General features: G+C 40.5%; 1 protein-coding gene across 1 annotated transcript in view; it reads right to left on the bottom strand.

Annotated features, from left to right (window-relative positions):
- LOC140820594 (uncharacterized) overlaps positions 1-15,016 on the bottom strand; it is a 74,648-nt gene extending 59,632 nt beyond the window's left edge. Inside the window, 1 exon segment of the mRNA XM_073180901.1 lies at positions 14,941-15,016. Within this exon segment, the coding sequence (XP_073037002.1) occupies positions 14,941-15,016 (76 nt within the window).
- Positions 15,017-22,253: the final 7,237 nt, after the last annotated feature.

The following is a 22,253-nucleotide window of genomic DNA, read 5'->3' as shown; positions in this document are numbered from 1 at the left end:
ATAGATTGTACTGAGATTTATTAGGAATTCTGGTAGTGTAATTGTGAGGTTAAGACTGACGGGATTACAAGACTGTAGTGTTATTCCGTCTAAACATCAGTTGATACAGATTGATCAGATTCAGTATTGGTTTCTGTTATCTTGTGATATGGTTGATATGAATCAGATTGTAGTGTATTCAGATATTGACCAGACAGATTTTGAATTGGATTATACATTGATACAGTGTATTGGTTATTGTCATTTCAGATCAGATATGGACAAATTTGACTTCGAGACTTCGTCTTCATCGGACGGGGACGACAAAGGTATAATACATGTGATATTCGGGAAGTCCCAACTCAAATGAAATCTCATTTGAGTTTCCCAATAAAATCACATACTAGATTATTATTTATATCGTTACCTGATTATGCTTTGATTTTAGAATTGTATTCAAGCAGGTAAGGTAATTGTGATATTTAGTTATGAATATGATTATGCTTTGTTTACAGATTTCTATTCATTGCATTTAAGATAGGAAAGTCTTGACAGCCATTGTCAGACTTCTAGACGTTCGGTGTATCTCAACTTAGGAGTAGTCAGTACTCCTATTGCCAGCCGTCGATACAGCTCGGACCGAAGTCTAGGAATAAGACGTACAGTCGCCCCGAGTGGTTGGGTAGGTGACAGCCAGTGACGTCTTATTCACCCCGGGATCCCTAGAGTTATAGTTGAGATGAGTCTAGACATGATTTGATTAGGACTGCATGCGCATATGGATGTGGCTCCTAGATCATGGGACCCATCGTTATTGCTTTCAGTTATGATAGCATGTTTGTATGATTTAGATTGTTTATTTGCATATTTATTGATTAAATTGCATGCGAGTTTAAATGGATTTCGTAGATTAGGAAATCTATTATTTTGATTCTAATCATGATTTATTTTGAATATATACATGCTTACCATGTTTTATACTGGGATTTATTCTCACCGGAGTTATCCGGCTGTTGTCTTGTTTTGTATGTGTGCATGACAACAGGTGGGGCTAGATGAGGGTCAAGATGATGATGAGAGAAGACGAGTGTAGCGTGGTGATTCCGGACTTACAGTAGACTTGGTTTTATTACTGGACTTTAGTAGTTGAACCTTAAATTAGCTTGTTGCACTTTAATACTGAAATGTATTTTATACAGACATGTATAGTTTTTAGGTTCCATTACCTTCCGCAGTTATATCTTAAAACGAAAATTTTTTTTAGACCCTGTTTTATCTTAATTGATAATTAAATCCCAAAGATGATTAGCGTCCGGGTCCCCACAACAGGTGGTATCAGAGCGAAGATCCTTTAGAGATAGATCTTTAGATTGAGATAGTCAGAACTGATAGATCTTTTAGATTGACTTAGATTGAGATAGAAGAGAATGAGCGGGGTAGATGAATTTTCTTTCATTGCATGTGTGTGCTAGCATGAGATTGATTTTAATGTTGACTGACATTGTGTGCTAGCATGAGACTATGTGTTACTACTTAAAGATACATGTTTACCTGATTAAATGATTTGAATTGGTATTATGTATTCTTGAATATGAATCAGATCGGATTCATGATCAGCAGTAAGATGATCATGATTAGAAAAGATTGGCACATCATTGTATTATTGGGTTATTAATGTTTGTGGTAATCAGATGTACCTCCCCGAAGGATTTTGGAAACAGGCAGTACTTCATATGAGCAGCCAGATATACCAGAACCGCAGATAGATGTGTCAGCGAGTCCGATGGAAACCAAGTTGGCAGAATTTCAGTTATTTCAGCCGCCGATTCTGAGTGGTACAGAGACGCCTGAAACGTGTCAGCACTGGGTTGAGGACACAGAGATATTGTTTGATCTACTGGATTGTACAGATGACCAAAGAGTTAAATTGGTATTTCACCAATTACAAGAGGCTGCCAGAATTTGGTGGATTACAATCAAAAGAGTATTAGCACTACGTGGTACTGTGATCACGTGGGAAGTCTTCAAGACTGAATTCTATCAAAGATTTTTCTCCGCCTCGTACCGAGAAGACAAGAAAGCAGAATTTGAGAATTTAAGTCAAGGTCAATTGAATATTGATGATTATGCTGCTAAATTTTCTACTCTGTTGCGTTTTGCTCCTCATATGGCTAGGGATGATGAAGCTGTAGTGAATCAATTCATTAGAGGATTGAATTCGGAGATAGTTGCATTCATGAATCTACAGCGACCCTATCACTTTTCTGATGTCTTGAGTAAAGCAAAGAGAGCAGAAGAGAGTCTGATTCGACAATTAACGAGGTTGTGTGTGAAGCAACCCCAGACACCACAATCCCCTTCGAGATTTGAACGTGGCAGCACGAGTGGAAAGCAAGATTTGCTGAAAGCTCGGAAGAAACAGTTCAAGAAGTTAGGCAGTGGTTCCTCCAGTTCCAGTGGTTCCAGTCCGAGTTATACTGGAGTCTATTGCGCTAGGTGTGGAGGGAGACATCCCACCGAACAATGCCAGGGAGTGACTGGTAGATGCAATATTTGCGGACAGCATGGGAATTTGCTAGAGTGTGTCCTCAGAAGGGTTCCCAAAGATTCTGGGGAGCAGGACCATCGGGTGGCAATGCGTGAAAAACAGACCCAGTAGTTACAACAGGTACCATTCTTTATGATTATATTGCATACGTATTGATATATACTAATGCATTCGTTATGAGTATCTGTGAATGAGTAGTATGAAGATATGCTGTATCTGTTGGGTCTGTGTATACTGTAGTATTGATTCCTTGGTTGTTGAGGAATATGTTGATATCAGAAATTTCTGTGACATATTATATACTACAGTTAGATGAGGATGGGACTGGATTAGATTATGATGTACTTGTAACTATCTGATTTGGATTGCATTATTGACATGAATATGCTGAACAAGTACCGAAATATTGTAGCATGTGTTCCAGAAATAGTAAGATTAAGACCAGATCTAGGTGATAAATGAGGATTTTCGATCCAGAAGTCCTTAGAAAATTTTAGGGTTTAGGACTCGATTATTACAGAAAGGAACAGATGAAATCCTTATGTATCCAGTTGATCCACTGAAATCGAGTCTAAAATTTGATAGTAAGATAATAGTTAACTGGTGTTTGCTTAGATAAGATGTCAGATGGGTTCTCTATCAGAGAGAATTGAAAGAATTGACAGATTAAAGTATGGGCTAAAGAATCCAGTTGATTGTGTATTTCTCTTGAAGACATTTTAGTTCTGTTTCTAGATTGACAGATTATGTGTTCAGGGGTATTTTGAAGAATTATGCTTGTTATATCTATAATTCCGGGATATATGCACAGTATCTGACTGACTAGTTAAATATTTGAAGCTTTTGTTGATTATTCAGAAAACGGTGTTCTTGTATACAGAGATGGGTCAGGTAGGAATCCGGTATGCAGTTATTGATACAGGTTTATATTCAGACTATGCGGTATCAGGAATGTAAGAATTAGCAGAATGTCAGATATGTCAGAACTTTCTTATCTAAGCTGGACAGATTATCTTATTCTGATTATCTTCTTCTTTTGTTGATTTACATCTGCTGAGTATTGTTATGAGTTAAACCAGTAATTGAGACATCTTATATTGTTTGGGAGTATATTCTAATTGCAGATGAGATAAAGCAGTTGATCTGGGCAGTATGAAGATTGGTCAGCCAGCCAGAATCTATTATGTTATGAGTTTCTTAAACTCACTAGATCAGCATAGGACATTTCTATTCTGAGTTTGATTTGATGTTATTGTAATTATTATTCAGTGTGTGATACTATGCAGTTCCAATTGTATCAGAGTTGTTTGTGGAAAATACAGTAGTCCCGAACGGTGATCAGAATTTTCAGACCTGTATTTTGTTGATCGGATCAATATAACATCGATATGATTTTGTGTTTTCTATGGGTTTGGTTATTGTGTGATATCAGAATGTTGCAGAATTGTTTCCAGCTTTTGATATGGATAGTCAGAGCCGAATACCAGGTAGGTATTTCTTATTTATTTTATGTTATTAACTGATTTTGTACAGCATAGTTCGAATCTGAAATCTCAGGTATGTCAGAAATGCACAGTAAGGGATTCAGTTTCATTCAGATGGTTCAGAATGTTTGATACTCGAACAAATAGTGTTGGTATAGACAGATTTGATCAGTTATAACAGAATTTGTACCGAAAGATTGGTAAAAATGGTACTGATATGTCTGGATCGCTAACAAAAGAAGCCAGAAAGCTAGGAATCAGAAGATGGTTACTGACTTAGTATATTCCTGAATAGAAATGGGAGTACATTTCTATTACTTTTGTGATAAAAATTACCGCTATTTTCTTCAGATAGAGATGTGAGATGATTGTGATTGATAGATTGTTCAATCTATATCTAGTAGGTTGTATAAGAAGATGTACCAACAAAACTAGAAGACAGAGATCACTGTCAAAGAAATAATCAGATTGAGGTGATTGTGATGAAGTTTGCACTTATGGTAGGTTATATCATAAGCTGTTTTCTTTCAAACTTTTGTTACAGATTGACAGGTAGTCAGCAGGTAGTAGTCAGATATTGAAAGATATTGATAGAACTCTCGTGCTAGATGTTAACACTAGTTATCCAGATAGTGCAGAAGGAATAGATGTAGGAAACCAATGTCGGAGGATGACGATTGGTATTTGAAGCCAAAGATGGAATATGTCCTTAATTGGAATAAACAGATGAAATAGCAACTACAGGTGGTATTGCTTTGTTATGGATTGCAATTGGCGTATATGGGTGTTGGATAGCCAGTAATATGCGATTGATTCGGCTAGTGAAATGAGTTTGGATGTGAAACTCTGTCAAACAGATCTTCGGATAGATGTGGTTTGATGATTGGTGAGTTCGAGGACGAACTCAGATCTAAGAGGGGGAGAAATGTAATGCCCGAGAATTTAATTACCGTAATCTGAAATGATTTGGATATGATTACTGTAATCAGAGATTAATCCGGAATGATTTATTGAATTAATCGAGATGATTATAGACGGGACGTGTTCTTGTTAGATTTTGAAAGGAAGAATATTGCGTGTGCGTGACTCGAAGGTCTCGCGCATATGCGCGAGAAGTGTACGCGCATATGCGCGAGCCATGCGAGAAGCCAAGGGAGAAATCCAGAAGGTTTGGCGCACATGCGCGGTGTAAGTGCGCGCACATGCGCGGCAAGGCCAGAACCAGTGGCGCATAGGCGCGAGTAGAGTGGCGCATATGCGCGGGAGGGCCAGAAGGGGTGGCGCATATGCGCGGAATTAATGACGCATATGCGCGAGTAGCAGTTTCGCCGAGACAGTAGGTCTCGCGCATATGCGCGAGTAGTGGCCGCGCATATGCGCGAGACGTGTTGCGCGAAGGACGAGCCATGTGCTTTGCTGCATGTGAGTGCAAGTATATATATATATATATATTTACATGCGTAAATCTCATTTCAGAAGAGGAGAAATCGAGATTTGAAGGGAAAGCTTCGTTCTTAATGTTCAAAATCGATTTGCGAGTAAACCGTCTATCTGAATTGAAATCCGACTTCGGTACCGTGTTTGTATCAACACAGGCTACAACTGGACGTAAGTGTTATTACGTTTAGACAAGATTTGAATTTATGATGTTGTTAGAATTGAATATGATTCAGATATGGTGTTTCTGCTACCGTAGATATTGTAGAATCGAAGTCAGATTTAGAAATAGAATGGTTATGGCATTGTTATGAATTTTAGAGTTGATTTGATTGAGATTGCTATCAGAATTATGCTGTTATTCATTTTACAAGGTACAGATACTGAAGTTATAGATTGTACTGAGATTTATTAGGAATTCTGGTAGTGTAATTGTGAGGTTAAGACTGACGGGATTACAAGACTGTAGTGTTATGCCGTCTAAACATCAGTTGATACAGATTGATCAGATTCAGTATTGGTTTCTGTTATCTTGTGATATGGTTGATATGAATCAGATTGTAGTGTATTCAGATATTGACCAGACAGATTTTGAATTGGATTATACATTGATACAGTGTATTGGTTATTGTCATTTCAGATCAGATATGGACAAATTTGACTTCGAGACTTCGTCTTCATCGGACGGGGATGACAAAGGTATAATACATGTGATATTCGGGAAGTCCCAACTCAAATGAAATCTCATTTGAGTTTCCCAATAAAATCACATACTAGATTATTATTTATATCGTTACCTGATTATGCTTTGATTTTAGAATTGTATTCAAGCATGTAAGGTAATTGTGATATTCAGTTATGAATATGATTATGCTTTGTTTACAGATTTCTATTCATTGCATTTAAGATAGGAAAGTCTTGACAGCCATTGTCTAGACGTTCGGTGTATCTCAACTTAGGAGTAGTCAGTACTCCTATTGCCAGCCGTCGATACAGCTCGGACCGAAGTCTAGGAATAAGACGTACAGTCGCCCCGAGTGGTTGGGTAGGTGACAGCCAGTGACGTCTTATTCACCCCGGGATCCCTTGAGTTATAGTTGATATGAGTCTAGACATGATTTGATTAGGACTGCATGCGCATATGGATGTGGCTCCTAGATCATGGGACCCATCGTTATTGCTTTCAGTTATGATAGCATGTTTGTATGATTTAGATTGTTTATGTGCATATTTATTGATTTAAATTGCATGCGAGTTTAAATGGATTTCGCAGATTAGGAAATCTATTATTTTGATTCTAATCATGATTTATTTTGAATATATACTTGCTTACCATGTTTTATACTGGGATTTATTCTCACCGGAGTTATCCGGCTGTTGTCTTGTTTTGTATGTGTGCATGACAACAGGTGGGGCTGGATCAGGGTCAAGATGATGATGAGAGAAGACGAGTGTAGCGTGGTGATTCCGGACTTACAGTAGACTTGGTTTTATTACTGGACTTTAGTAGTTGAACCTTAAATTAGCTTGTTGCACTTTAATACTGAAATGTATTTTATACAGACATGTATAGTTTTTAGGTTCCATTACCTTCCGCAGTTATATCTTAAAACGAAAATTTTTTTTAGACCCTGTTTTATCTTAATTGATAATTAAATCCCAAAGATGATTAGCGTCCGGGTCCCCACAGTACGTGTAATAGCCGAGCCCGGTGTACGGTACGATTTAAGTTTCGTTTGTTATTTGGGATATTTGATTAGATGTTCAGAGTTGTATTTTTGGGCTATAGTATTGTTAGTTTTATTGTCTTGAGGTGTTAGTTGCTGTTGGTTGTTCGTTTCAGAGTTTCGGATCGATTCTAGTTGCATGGGAATAGTGCTTGGCCGTGGCTTGAGTGCACCCGCGCTCTTAACTGGAGTGCCCCCGCGGTGTACTGTGCTGTTTTGGAGTCGGAATGCCGTGAGCACACCGCACCCGCGGTGATGTAGAGACCGCCCCTGCGGTAGAGACCGCACCCGCGCTGCTTGCGTCGCCGCACCCGCGCTGTTCGTGTTCCAGAATTTTTGAGAATGCCGTAACCATTGCGCACCCGCGGTGCTTAGAGGAGCGCACCCGCGGTGAAGGTATGGGCGAGTTTTTAAGCTACTTTTTGGAGTGGTTGGCCATACTTTCCCTTTCTTTTCTCCTCCATTCTCGACTTTTCTCTCCATTTCTAGGGTTTTTAGTCATTTCTTTCCATTCCTATCTTCGATTCAGGCGTTTGTTTGGAATTTCGACTTGAGTTCGACGTTCTCCTTGGTGCTAGGAAGCTTGGGTAAGTTTTTGGTGCGATTCTGTTAAGGTTGTAAATTAAGAGTTGTTTAGGTTGGTTGTTTATGTGGATTTATGGATTATTTAGCTTGTAATCTTGGATATTTAGTTGATATTGGTGTTATTTGTGGATTATTTGTTGTAGGTGGTGATCAAGAGCTAAGTTGAGGTGTTTGTTGTGGTTTGTAAGTGGAAATTCATTCCTTTTGCTCACATGATTTTATATGTATGTGTTTCAAAGAGTTTATTGTGTTATTCCCTTTCATTTGACCCATAGTATGTATTGTTATATGTATTGGAGGCATTGTATGTCTCATTATTGATTAAAGGGAATACAAAGAGATATATAGAGTTCAAAGTGATTGTTAAAACCAGAGAAGAGTTTAAATGTTTTCGGATTGATAAATACATAGTCAGAGATTGCATGCAATATTAGATGATCATCGCCCAGAGGCTTATATCCCTCAGAGTTATCGGTATTTATATCGATTTGGGATACGAGCAACCCCAGAGCAGAGAAACTATTGATATCAATCCCAGAGCAAAAGAGAAATACCATCATATTTTTATGCTATTGCTATGTTATTGATATTCAGAGTTTACAGTTCAGAGTTGATGGTATTTATGATTTCAAAGAGATGTTTTACAGAGTTATTGTTCATTGTTATATAAGAGTTCCACTTGCTGAGATTTATTCTCATTCCAGTTATTTTCATGTGATGCAGATCAGAGTGGTGCCTCGGGACGTTGACTGTAGATCGGGGGTCATATGCATACACCGTTGGAAGGAGGATTTTGGCATGATCATAGGAATGATATTTTGTTTTTGTTATGTCATTTAAATGATCATGTATTTATTTTGTAAAGATATTTGATGAAATGTATTTTGAAACTCCTTCCGTATATTTTAAAGAGAAAAATTTTATTTCCGCTGCGTATTTATTTTAAAAGAGGATCGGGGTGTCACATTTAGTGGTATCAGAGCGGTGTTCTTCGGACCAATGCATATGACTTCGTCTACTTTCAACTGTCCGGGTATGTTTTCTTTGCATCTATCTATTGTTATGTATTGATTGGTATCTTGTGAGCATTGTAGAGTAGAGGATGCCTCCTAAGCGTAAGGCATCAGAGGGGGAGGATAGTTCGTCCTCGAGAGTTGTCGACGAGTTCGGCAAGTTACTGAAGGAGCAGGCTAAGGTTCACAGTGAGCAGATCCAGCAGCTGCTTAGACTGCAAGGAGCAGGCCAGGGCAGAGACCAAGGTAGGGGGCAGGTTGCTCCAGTAGCAGTTGGTTCTGATGCTATCTTTTCTGCGTTTAAGAGGATGGATCCACCCGAGTTTCCAGGCAGCTCCGATCCTTTAGCTGCAGTAGAGTGGGTCAAGGCTTTGGAGGCGATTTTTGATCATCTCCACTATGAGGACAGAGACCGTATCAGTTGTGCTGTTTTCATGCTGGTTAAAGCTGCACGTTTGTGGTGGAATGCGACCAAGGTTGGCATTGATGTTTCTACTTTGAAGTGGTCTGAGTTTACTGAGCTTTTCTACGACAAGTACTTTCCTGATGCACTGCGAGCGAGGAAGGTCACAGAGTTCTTGGAGCTTCGTCAGGGGAGCTTGAATGTGGATGAGTATATTCTCAGGTTCGAGGAGGGTTGCCTTTTTGCTCCGTACATTGCTACCAGTGATAAAGATAAAGGTGCTCACTTCATTCGAGGCCTTAGAGCGGAGATCAGGCGTGATATCAATATGTCCAAGGCTGTGACTTTCAAGGAGATTGTGTCCAAGGCGTTGCTAGCAGAGCAGGACGAGAAGGATATCGCCAGGGAGAGACAGGCGAGGCACCAGGCTAATGTTCAAAGAGGCCAGAGTTCAGGTCAGCGTGGCAGAGATCGATTCAAGGGGAAGGGCAAGGTGGATCAGAGTCCTAGGCCACCGTCAGCGCCAGTTGCTCCGTCTGATTCTGAGAGATCTTTGTGTCCCAAGTGTAGCAGACCTCATCGTGGAGAGTGTAGATTTGGCTCTCGTTCTTGTTATCGTTGTGGCATGCCAGGCCATATTTCCAGAGATTGTCCTAGGGGAGCTAGCCAGGAGAAGGTGCAGGGTCGTATCTTTTCGATGACTAAGGAAGGTATTAATCGTAATTCTTCTGTAATCTCTAGTTCCATTTTAATTTCAGGCAGAGTAGCTACTACTTTGTTTGATACTGGTGCTACTCATTCTTTTATGTCTGAATTGTTTTTGAGATCTTTGGGTATAGTTCCTTCTGTTATTCCCCTTCAGCTTAGTGTTGTTTTGCCTTCGGGAGATGTTTTGTGCCCGACTTCCATAGTGTATGCGTGCCCCGTTCGTTTTGTTGATCGAGAGGTCTTTGCTGATTTGATTGTGATCCCGATGGTTGCCTTTGATGTTATTCTTGGCATGGATTGGCTGTCGACCTATCGTGCTGTTATTGATTGCGTTGCTAAGACGGTGACTTTTGCAGATGATGGCCAGGGAGGAGTTCTCGCCAGCTCAGGTACTTCGCTGGTCCTTCCTTTTATTTCGTGTCTTGATGCTGAGAGGCTTTTGTGTAGAGGTTGTGATGTTTTTCTAGCATCTGTTGTGGATATGGATAGACTGATTAAGTTGAATATTGATGATATTGATGTGGTGAGGGAGTTTGCGGATGTGTTTGAGGATGATGTTCCGGGTTTGCCGCCGGATAGAGATGTAGAGTTTGTTATTGATCTTGCTCCAGGTACGGTTCCTATTTCTAAGGCTCCGTATAGGATGGCTCCTACCGAGATGAAAGAGTTGAAGACGCAGTTGCAGGATCTTCTAGATAAGGGTTTCATTCGTCCGAGTTCTTCGCCTTGGGGAGCTCCGGTTCTATTTGTTAAGAAGAAAGATGGTTCCTTGCGTCTGTGTATCGATTACAGAGAGCTCAACAAAGTGACGATCAAGAACAAGTATCCGTTGCCACGGATTGACGATCTATTTGACCAACTCCAGGGTGCCACTGTTTTCTCGAAGATTGATCTTCGGTCTGGCTACTATCAGTTGAAGGTTAGGGAGTCTGATATCCCTAAGACGGCTTTCAGGACCAGGTATGGTCACTATGAGTTTCTCGTGATGTCTTTTGGTTTGACCAATGCCCCTTCTGTTTTCATGGACCTGATGAACCGTGTGTTCAAGCCGTATTTGGATAGCTTCGTCATTGTCTTTATCGACGATATATTGATCTATTCCAAGACCAGAGAGCTTCATTCAGAGCATCTCAGAGTTGTTCTCCAGTTGTTGAGAGAGCGGAGGTTGTTTGCTAAGTTGAAGAAGTGTGAGTTTTGGCTGGATCAGATTTCTTTTCTAGGCCATGTCGTTTCGAGGGATGGCATTGCTGTTGATCCGATGAAGATAGAGGCGATTCAGAAGTGGCCTATTCCTACGACTGTTTCAGAGGTACGCAGTTTCCTTGGTTTGGCGGTTATTATCGTCGTTTCATTTCGGATTTTTCCAAGATTGCCCTGCCATTGTCCAATCTGACAAGGAAGACTGTGAAGTTCGAGTGGTCTATAGATTGCCAGAGCGCATTTCAGGAGTTGAAGGATAGATTGACGTCAGCTCCTATTCTCGCATTGCCCAGCGGTCAAGAGGATTTTGTGGTCTTTACCGATGCGTCGAAGAAGGGTCTCGGTGCAGTGTTGATGCAGAGAGGTAAGGTCATTGCCTATGCTTCTCGCCAGTTGAAGGACTATGAGAAGAATTATCCGACGCACGATTTGGAGCTAGCAGCTGTGGTTTTCGCCCTTAAGATTTGGAGACATTATCTGTATGGCGAAAAGTGTGAGATCTTCACAGACCACAAGAGTTTGAAGTATCTGTTCTCGCAGAAAGAGCTCAATATGCGGCAGAGGAGGTGGTTAGAGCTTGTCAAGGATTACGATGTAACTATCAGTTATCACCCAGGGAAGGCGAATGTTGTGGCTGATGCTTTAAGCCGCAAGTCGAGTGTTTCATTGAGTTCTTTGATTCAGAGACCGTTGCTGATGGATTTGCAGAGAGAGGAGATTGATCTGGTGATTCCAGGCACCATTGCTCGTCTTTCAGCGTTAGTTATTCGATCTTCATTGACGGACAGGATCCGTAGAGAGCAGTCGACTGATGTTCAGTTGACAGAGTTGAGAGATAGAGCAGAGATTAGAGGTAATTCAGATTTTGCCTTGAATGGTGATGGTTTGGTGACTTTCAGAGGTCGTATTTGTGTTCCTTCTGGCGACGATATTCGTAGAGATATTCTGACAGAGGCTCATACCGCGCCGTATTCGATTCATCCAGGCAGTACGAAGATGTATCAGGATCTTCGTCGACTCTACTGGTGGCCAGGTATGAAGAAGGATGTTGCCGTGTTCATTTCTCAGTGCCTTACTTGTCAGCAGGTGAAGATTGAGCACCAGAGACCTGCTGGGACATTGTTGTCGTTGCCGATTCCTCAGTGGAAGTGGGAGCATATTACGATGGATTTCGTGACTGGTCTTCCCAGAGTGCGGAGAGGTTTCAGTTCTATTTGGGTTATCGTTGATAGATTGACTAAGTCAGCGCACTTTCTTCCAGTCAAGACGACGTATTCGATGAACCAGTATGCCGAGGACTACATAGCAGAGATTGTAAGACTTCATGGTGTCCCTGTGTCGATCGTGTCTGATCGTGACCCCAGATTTACTTCAGAGTTTTGGAAGAGTTTGCACAGAGCTATGGGTTCGCGGTTAGCATTCAGTACAGCCTATCATCCTCAGAGTGATGGTCAGTCAGAGAGAGTCATTCAGATTCTTGAGGATATGCTCAGAGCGTGTACTATTGACATTCCAGGTAGCTGGGATTCTTTGTTGCCTTTGGCTGAGTTCACTTATAATAATAGCTACCAGGCGACGATTGGCATGGCACCGTATGAGGCACTTTATGGCAGGAAGTGCAGGTCTCCCTTGTATTGGGACGAGGTTGGTGAGAGGAAGATGTTGGGACCAGAGTTGGTCCAGCAGACTGCTGATGTTGTTGCTGTTATCAGAGAAAGGATGAAGACTGCCCAGTCCAGACAGAAGAGCTATGCAGATGTTCGTCGCAGACCTTTGCAGTTCGAGATTGGCGACCACGTGTTTCTGAAGATAGCACCTCTCAAGGGTGTGATGAGATTTGGCAAGAAGGGCAAGTTGAGTCCTAGATTTATTGGTCCATTCGAGATTTTGGACAGAGTTGGTGACAGAGCCTACAGATTAGCCCTACCTCCAGATCTTGACAGAGTTCATAATGTGTTTCACGTTTCGATGCTCAGGAAGTAGGTTGCAGATCCTTCCCATGTTCTACGCCATGAGCCATTGGACTTGACGCCGAATTTGACGTATCAAGAGATTCCGATTCAGATTTTGGATCGCACAGTTAGAGTTCTGAGGAACAAAGAGATCGGCATCGTTAAAGTTCTTTGGAGGAACCATTTGTTAGAGGAGGCTACGTGGGAACCAGAGGATGAGATGAGAGAGAAGTATCCTGAGTTGTTCGTGCCGTGACGTCAATTTCGCGGACGAAATTCCCTTAAGGGGGGGAGATTGTAATAGCCGAGCCCGGTGTACGGTACGATTTAAGTTTCGTTTGTTATTTGGGATATTTGATTAGATGTTCAGAGTTGTATTTTTGGGCTATAGTATTGTTAGTTTTATTGTCTTGAGGTGTTAGTTGATGTTGGTTGTTCGTTTCAGAGTTTCGGATCGATTCTAGTTGCATGGGAATAGTGCTTGGCCGTGGCTTGAGTGCCCCCGCGCTCTTAACTGGAGTGCCCCCGCGGTGTACTGTGCTGTTTTGGAGTCGGAATGCCGTGAGCACACCGCACCCGCGGTGATGTAGAGACCGCCCCTGCGGTAGAGACCGCACCCGCGCTGCTTGCGTCGCCGCACCCGCGCTGTTCGTGTTCCAGAATTTTTGAGAATGCCGTAACCATTGCGCACCCGCGGTGCTTAGACGAGCGCACCCGCGGTGAAGGTATGGGCGAGTTTTTAAGCTACTTTTTGGAGTGGTTGGCCATACTTTCCCTTTCTTTTCTCCTCCATTCTCGACTTTTCTCTCCATTTCTAGGGTTTTTAGTCATTTCTTTCCATTCCTATCTTCGATTCAGGCGTTTGTTTGGAATTTCGACTTGAGTTCGACGTTCTCCTTGGTGCTAGGAAGCTTGGGTAAGTTTTTGGTGCGATTCTGTTAAGGTTGTAAATTAAGAGTTGTTTAGGTTGGTTGTTTATGTGGATTTATGGATTATTTAGCTTGTAATCTTGGATATTTAGTTGATATTGGTGTTATTTGTGGATTATTTGTTGTAGGTGGTGATCAAGAGCTAAGTTGAGGTGTTTGTTGTGGTTTGTAAGTGGAAATTCATTCCTTTTGCTCACATGATTTTATATGTATGTGTTTCAAAGAGTTTATTGTGTTATTCCCTTTCATTTGACCCATAGTATGTATTGTTATATGTATTGGAGGCATTGTATGTCTCATTATTGATTAAAGGGAATACAAAGAGATATATAGAGTTCAAAGTGATTGTTAAAACCAGAGAAGAGTTTAAATGTTTTCGGATTGATAAATACATAGTCAGAGATTGCATGCAATATTAGATGATCATCGCCCAGAGGCTTATATCCCTCAGAGTTATCGGTATTTATATCGATTTGGCATACGAGCAACCCCAGAGCAGAGATACTATTGATATCAATCCCCAGAGCAAAAGAGAAATACCATCATATTTTTATGCTATTGCTATGTTATTGATATTCAGAGTTTACAGTTCAGAGTTGATGGTATTTATGATTTCAAAGAGATGTTTTACAGAGTTATTGTTCATTGTTATATAAGAGTTCCACTTGCTGAGATTTATTCTCATTCCAGTTATTTTCATGTGATGCAGATCAGAGTGGTGCCTCGGGACGTTGACTGTAGATCGGGGGTCATATGCATACACCGTTGGAAGGAGGATTTTGGCATGATCATAGGAATGATATTTTGTTTTTGTTATGTCATTTAAATGATCATGTATTTATTTTGTAAAGATATTTGATGAAATGTATTTTGAAACTCCTTCCGTATATTTTAAAGAGAAAAATTTTATTTCCGCTGCGTATTTATTTTAAAAGAGGATCGGGGTGTCACAGTACGCCTCCGGATCAGACTTCCCATGGAACGAGGGGATTTTCATCTTAATGCTACCCATGTTCCCATCTTCCCTAATCTCCTCATATCTACCCCGCATGACTTCCCTTCTTCCTCTACCAAATCCTCTACCTCTTCCATTCCTACCCCAATTCTCATTTTGGCTCTCATCGTCTCCTCCCAAATCATACTCCTCATCTTCACCTCTACCCAAGTCTCTAGGCTTAGATTTACCCCCACTAACACTAACCTCAAGTTTACCCAACCTCTCATGCAACGACTCCATTTGGGTCGTCATCATCCTACTAAAATCTCCAAACAACGCCTCCAGTGGAAACTTAGATGACCCTGGGTTCGAATTATCTCCTACCTCCTTCTCCATCTAATTCTTAGAATTGTACCTGCAAGAAAATGTTAGTAGAAAACAAATAACTCCTCACCCAAAAGCTCACCGGTCACTCCAAAGAAATTCACTCGTCTCTCCTCTCTTATTTTTTTGCTCACAACAAATACTCACTAGTCACTCCAAAGAAATAACACTCACACTCAAATGTTTCCACTCGAATTTGATAGTACTCTCAAAAGTGTGCTCAAGCTTTGTATTTGGGATATCAAACAATCAAGGTTCAAACTTGTGAACAAATGCAACCGACTCACTTGGACTGTGTAGACAAGAAATTCGAATATGAATTTTTTTTTTTTTTGACTGTGAGAGACAATTAAATATGACTCTCTAAAGGGAATAAAACAATATATCAAAAACAAATAATGGTGAATTTTCGGAATTTTTTGTATTTTTTTTTATTTTTTTTTTTTGGCTTGAGTACTACTCGAAAATCCCAAAAAAAAAGTCACCAACAAATTTCGAGAATCACAGATTCACGAAAAAATTTACGAAGAACGATAGAACAAAACAGATCTGAAAATAACGAAGAAATAATACAGATCTGCAATTTAAAAACAAGATAACTAACTTGAATTCAATAAACCTAGGCTCTGATACCAAATGACGTGAATCTTGACACGAATAAATAGCAAACACGATTAAAAATAAATCGCACCCTCTATTCAATTACGATATTAAGATCCGTGTGTTTTCCCGATCTTTTGATTCAAGTATTGTGTGATATTCACCTCTAAACTAGCAAGAGTTTAGCAACAAATAAACACGAGGATAAACAATCGAAAACTATACGAACCTTCGAAGAACTTTGCCTACGACAATCCGCACAAGCAACGATCGACAAACGCCACAAAGTTAAAAACTTTGATAAGTTTGATTTGATTTGACAAAGCTAAAAGCTTTGAAAAGTTGAGAAAAAATTCTCACAAGTTTGATAAACTCAAAATAATATGTGTATTGTCTTCCAAAAATTCGTTCAACATAGTCTATATATCAAAAGATTTCATAAAATCTAGTTTCCTAGTAATTTTGTCGCGCAGAAACACTAGGCACGGACCCCGTGCAGACCTCCGTGTCTGGGTCCGTGTACATACTGTAACTCATCTTCAGTCGGGATCAAGGGACACGGACCCCGTGCTCACCTCCGTGTACGGGTCCGTGTAGGCACGGTCTTCGCCTATGTAGTAGGGCACGGACCCCGTGCCTGGGTCCGTCTTCAGGTCCGTGTAGGCTCTGTAGTTGCTCATCTCAGGGTGTAAAGGGCACGGACCCCTTGTGCAGGTCTGTGTGCTGGTCCGTGCAGACTCGGCCGATGAGAATAATGTTTGAATCATGTTCCTTTGGCCTTCCAACATACTCCCATGCATCACGACCCCTTCATCATTTTGCTCCTCGCACGTAAATCCATCTTCTTTGCTCATACTCCCGTGCAAGGCTACCACGATCGCATCACTCATACTCACCATAGTCATTTAAAATCATCACCCTCCTATTAGGACACTCACTAGCAATATGACCCAACCCTTGACACCTAAAACATCTAGTATCTCTAGCTCGATTAAGAGGAGTTTCAGATTTACCTTGCACTCCTTGTTTAGGCGCCTCTTGCTTAGTCTCAACCTTGGGCTTTGTCCACAACTTGCTTTCATCACGTTTTGCCACATTTGGTCGCCAAGAAGTTGACGAACTCCCACCTTGATTGGCGCGGCCAACTCCACACCTTTTGAGTTGTTGCTCCACCTTTATGGCCATTTGCACCATCTCGTCTAGATCCAAGTAGTGCCTAAGCTCCACTTGATCTTGAATCTCCCTGTTCAAACCACAAAGAAAACGTGCCATGGTCGCCTCACTATCCTCCTCGGTATTTGCCCTAATCATGACTAACTCCATCTCCTTATAGTAGTCCTCCACACTCTTCAACCCTTGCCTCAAGTTTGTAATCTCTTAAACATCTCCCTATAATAGTGGTTAGGCACAAACCTCTTCCTCATGACCCTCTTCATCTCATCCCAAGACTCAATGGGTCTCTCATTATACTTCCTTTTAGTGGTCACTAATTGATCCCACCAAATGAGAGCATAGTCTAAGAATTCAACCACCGCCAACCTCACCTTCTTTTGTTCGGAGTAGTGGTGACATTCAAATACGAACTCTACCCTCTTTTCCCACTCTAGGTATGCCTCCGAGTCAGATTTCCCATGGAACGATGGAATTTTCATCTTAATGCTACCCATGTGACCATCTTCCCTAGTCTCCTCATATCTACCCCGCATGGCTTCCCTTTTTCTTCTACCAAATCCTCTACCTCCTCCATTCCTACCCCAATTCTCATTTTGACTCTCATCGCCTCCTCCTAGATCATACTCCTCATCATCTCTACCCAAATCCCTAGGCTTAGGTTTACCCCCACTAACACTAACCTCAATTTTATCCAACCTCTCATGCAACAACTCCATTTGGGTCATCATCATCCTACTAAAATCCCCAAACAACGCATCTATTTGGGCCTTAGACAACCCCAAATTCAAACTACCTCCTACCTCCCTCTCCATTTAATGTCAAATTTGTACCTGCAAGAAAAGGTTAGTAGAAATAAAATAATCCTCACCCTAATGCTCACGGTCACTCCAAAGAAATTCACTCGTCTTTTCTCACAATTTTGTTTGCTCACAACAAATACTCACTCTTCACTCCAAAGAAAAGTCACTCGCACTCAAGTGTATCACTCAAATTTTGAAAGCTCTCTTGGAAGTGCTCAAGCTTTGTATTCTGGGTATATCAAACAATCAAGATTCAAACTTGTGAACAAATGCGACCGACTCACTTGGACTGTGTAGACAAGAAATTCGAATATAGGGAATATTTTTTTTTTACTGTGAGAGACAATTGAATATGACTCTCTAAAGGGAATAGAACAATATACCAAAACAATTGTGTAGGCAAATTTTCGAAATTTTGTAATCTTTTTTTTTTTTGGCCGAGTACAACTCGAAATCCCAAAAAAATGAAGAAAATTTACCTAATTTTCGAGAAACACTGTTTCACGAAAATTGAATAACGATAGAACGAAACAGATCTGAAAACGATTGAAGAAATAACACAGATCTGAAATTTAACAAGATAACTTACTTGATTTCAATAAACCTATGCTCTGATACCAAATGATGTGAATCTTTGTACGAATGAATAGCAAACACGATTAAAATCGAATCGCGCCCTCAATTCAATATCAAACAAAGAATCGTTGTTGTCCCGATCTTTTGAATCAAGTGTGTGTGTTGTGATATTCACCTCTAAACTATGAAAAGTCTAGCAACAAATAATCACGAGATAAACAATCGAAATTATAACGACCTTCGAAGAACTAGTCGACGACAATCCGCACAAGCACGATCGACAAACGCCACAAAGTTAAAAAATTTGATAAGTTTGATTTCTGAATAACAAAGCGAAGCTTTGAACGTTTGAGAGAAAAACTCTAAACTTTTATAAAAATCAAAATAATGAAATCTGAATTGTGTGTAAAATTTCGTCCAATATGGTTTACATATCAAAAAAGATTACTAGAATATAGTTACCTCACAAAATAAAACTGTAAAGTAGGAAATTAAAATATTCTCGAAAAAAACGCGCGCTCGGGCGGTAGGAAATTACCGCTCGAGCGCCGAGGGCTCGGGACTATTCGCGCTCGGGCGGTAGATTATTACCGCTCGGGCGCGAGGCTTTCTGTAAGTTTTCTCCGCGGGCAGTACATGTGGCGCTCGGGCGGTAATCTTTGGCCGCTCGGGCGCCATGCTTCTGGCCTCTTCTTCATTTATCACTTGAATAATGTTCTTGTGACTTCCAAACTCACTCCCATGCATCGAAAACCCTCCAGCACTTATCGGTCCTTCCTCCTTGCTCATAAGCCCCTGCAATGCTTCCTTGAATCTCTTCGATCGTCCCCTCGTGATTGGTCCCTCCGGCAACTCTAAAGGGTCCCATGCTTTCCTTGGAGCTTGACCATCCGTGTTTGCATCAATACATGTTTTATACTGGGATTTATTCTCAACGGAGTTTCCGGCTGTTGTTATGTCTGTATGTGTGCATAACAACAGGTGGGGCAGGATCGGGGTCACGACAGAGATGAGATCGAGTTAGAGTGGTGACTTCGGGCGCAGAGGACTGCTAGTTGTGTTTATCAGACTTGTACTACTTGTGGACTGTAGTTTGTATTAAACACTAGTTTGTTTAAGTGTACTAGAGCAAAACATGTATTTATGTTTGTTGTACTTAAATAAAGAAAGATCTTATGCTTGTTTATATACATTTGATTTAATGTTAAAAAGCAAAAATTTGACCCATATTTTCTCACAGATCCATTTAATCCCAGATAGAATTTGATTTAGAGCTCGGGTCCCCACAACAGGAGGTATCAGAGCCGTAGGTTTTGTAGACGGAGATAGAATAGCATGAGCGGGGTAGATTGAGTCATCTTCCTTGCTTTTGATGTGCTAGCATGATTTATTGCTTTACTTATTATGTGTTGTATTGTATCTGAATTGATTGACAGCATTTGATTGCCAAGACTGAATCAGAACCGATACTGAATCAGAGGTATATGATCAGAGGAGGGCTGAGACAGCTTTTATAGACTGTGTACTAAGCTGTTTGATAACCAGATATGCCGCCTAGAAGGATACCGTAACCAGCTACAGGACAAGTGTCAGAACAGGGGAGTACGTCAGGTACTCAGATGGACGTAACCGCTACCCCGATGGAGACTCTGTTGAAGCGGTTTCAGTCGTTCTGACCCCCGACTTTGAAAGGCACTGAGAATGCAGCGGATTGAGAGAGCTGGTTAGACGAGATAGAGATTCTGTTCGAATCACCTGCCTATTCAGACGAACGGAGGGTAAAGCTGATTGGTCATCAATTGCAAGAAGTAGCCAAGAGTTGGTGGCTGACTGCGAAACAAGCCCTAGAACATCGTGTTAGAGTAGGTGCACGTCGAGCCAAGTGTTGGCCGACTGTTCACGATGAAACTCTTTGTATAAACGATCTTTATTTTAATAATATTTGAATTTATTAATTTGGCGCATTTTTATCTTTATACCCATGCGAGTTGCATAGATAAAGTCCTTGAATATACATATAGTAGAAAGAATATGAGATGCTCATATGATGAGTATCATGAAACTCATATTTGTAATACTGTATATTCTAAACGGTTCCTAGTCGATTCAGCCGCCACTAAGAAGGATATAGGCCGCTCGACTTAGAGACTAGTATCTGCGATGTGAGTACCATGTTTCATTGGTAGGGGACATTGTGATGTCCGAGCATGCAGATAGGTGCTCCTGGTAGAGTGCACTGAACAACCCTCTATAAAGGACTTTCCAAGTGGTTCTCACTTATCGAGTGGAAAAAGTCCTAGTTTATGGTTGTACACCATTAGTCCTTATGACCCGGGACAACATTGAGACTCTATGTTCTAGCGTTTCACTTTGACTTGTTTACCGACTCTTATGGGGTCATCAGGTGGCAAGGTTGGGTGTTACGGCGAAACATATAGGAGTCGATGCATTGTAGCCGGGGATTCACCGCTTACCTACGTGTATGGATATCCTATGTGTTTTTCCATGTATGTGTGGGTTGAAATCTCTGATCAGAATATGGTGGTAATTATGAAAGGGGTTTCATAGATTACACCATCGATGCAACCACAACATGACACATAGTATCGATTCATTGACAACTCTCGATAAACCAATAGTTGTCGAATCGGTTGGGATATATGAGTTGAAGAGACCGTACTGTACGCTAACCATAATTGATTGGTTCTTGCAGGCACTATCATGTGATACCTAGGGAATCACGTAAGCGATGCTGCTAGGCGTTTAACGTGATTGGTTGGGTACTATCAGACTTGAGTTTTGACGTTCTTACTATCAAGGAGTCGATAAGTAAGAATGGGGCAATTGGGGTATGCTCGTATAAGGACATGTTTAGTCCGAATCACATGGAGATGTGAACCCACAGCTAGTTGTATCAATGAACCATTGAGGGCCACACAAGTATTAGCTTTGTAAATCCCGATGAGAAGTAAAATAGTTCAATGTGTTGAACGGCTTATAAATGTGTTTATAAGCGTAAAGAAAAATAGAAGTATGACTTCTAAGAGAGAAATATAAATTTTAATTTATGGAAGTGTTCCTAAGATAAAAATTTAGACAAGTAAATAATGTATTTGAAAATTGTGATTTTCATAAACATTATTGTAGACTAAATTAAATTAATTCAAGTGTTGAATTAATTAAACACTAGTGGACCTAGTAGAGTCTAAATAATCAAATTAATTCAAGTGTTGAATTAATTAAATAATATTGAGTCTTGTAGAGCTCAATTAAAATAATTATTTAACTAGTGGGACTTGAATAAATTCAAGTAGTATTTAATTAATCTCAAATGTGTTTGAGATAATTAAAATTTAGTCCATGGTTTTTAATGTGTTAGAAACCATATAATATATATGACATGCTAGGGTTTGCATGCTTGGGAGGTGAAGAGGTGTGGATTACTTTTTATTAAAAAATTCAAATGGCATGCAACTTTGTCTCCCAACTTTACACACACTCAAGACTAGACTTCACCTCTCATTCCCTCTCTCACTTGGCCGAAATCTCTCTTCAAAATTCTCTCAAATTTTTCTCTCTTTTGTTCTTCAAGTGTTGGAGAATAAAAGTCTTCTCCTTGAAAAATCTTCTTGTTTTTCTAGTGCAAAACAAGAAGGGATTTACATTGCTAGTGGTGGGCTTGATTTTGAAGCAAAGGAGGAGGAGCATGTAGACTTGTCTTCCCTTTTGAAGAGCTTTGTTGTTCACAACAAAGTTGGTGCCAAACATCAACCTCAAGAGGTTGATAGGTAATATCTTCTTACACCCTATGAATGTTT

Source organism: Primulina eburnea, unplaced genomic scaffold (genome assembly GCF_022965805.1).
Source record: "Primulina eburnea isolate SZY01 unplaced genomic scaffold, ASM2296580v1 ctg1252_ERROPOS400000+, whole genome shotgun sequence".
NCBI lineage: Eukaryota > Viridiplantae > Streptophyta > Magnoliopsida > Lamiales > Gesneriaceae > Primulina > Primulina eburnea.
This window is presented reverse-complemented; position numbering and strand designations above follow the sequence as displayed.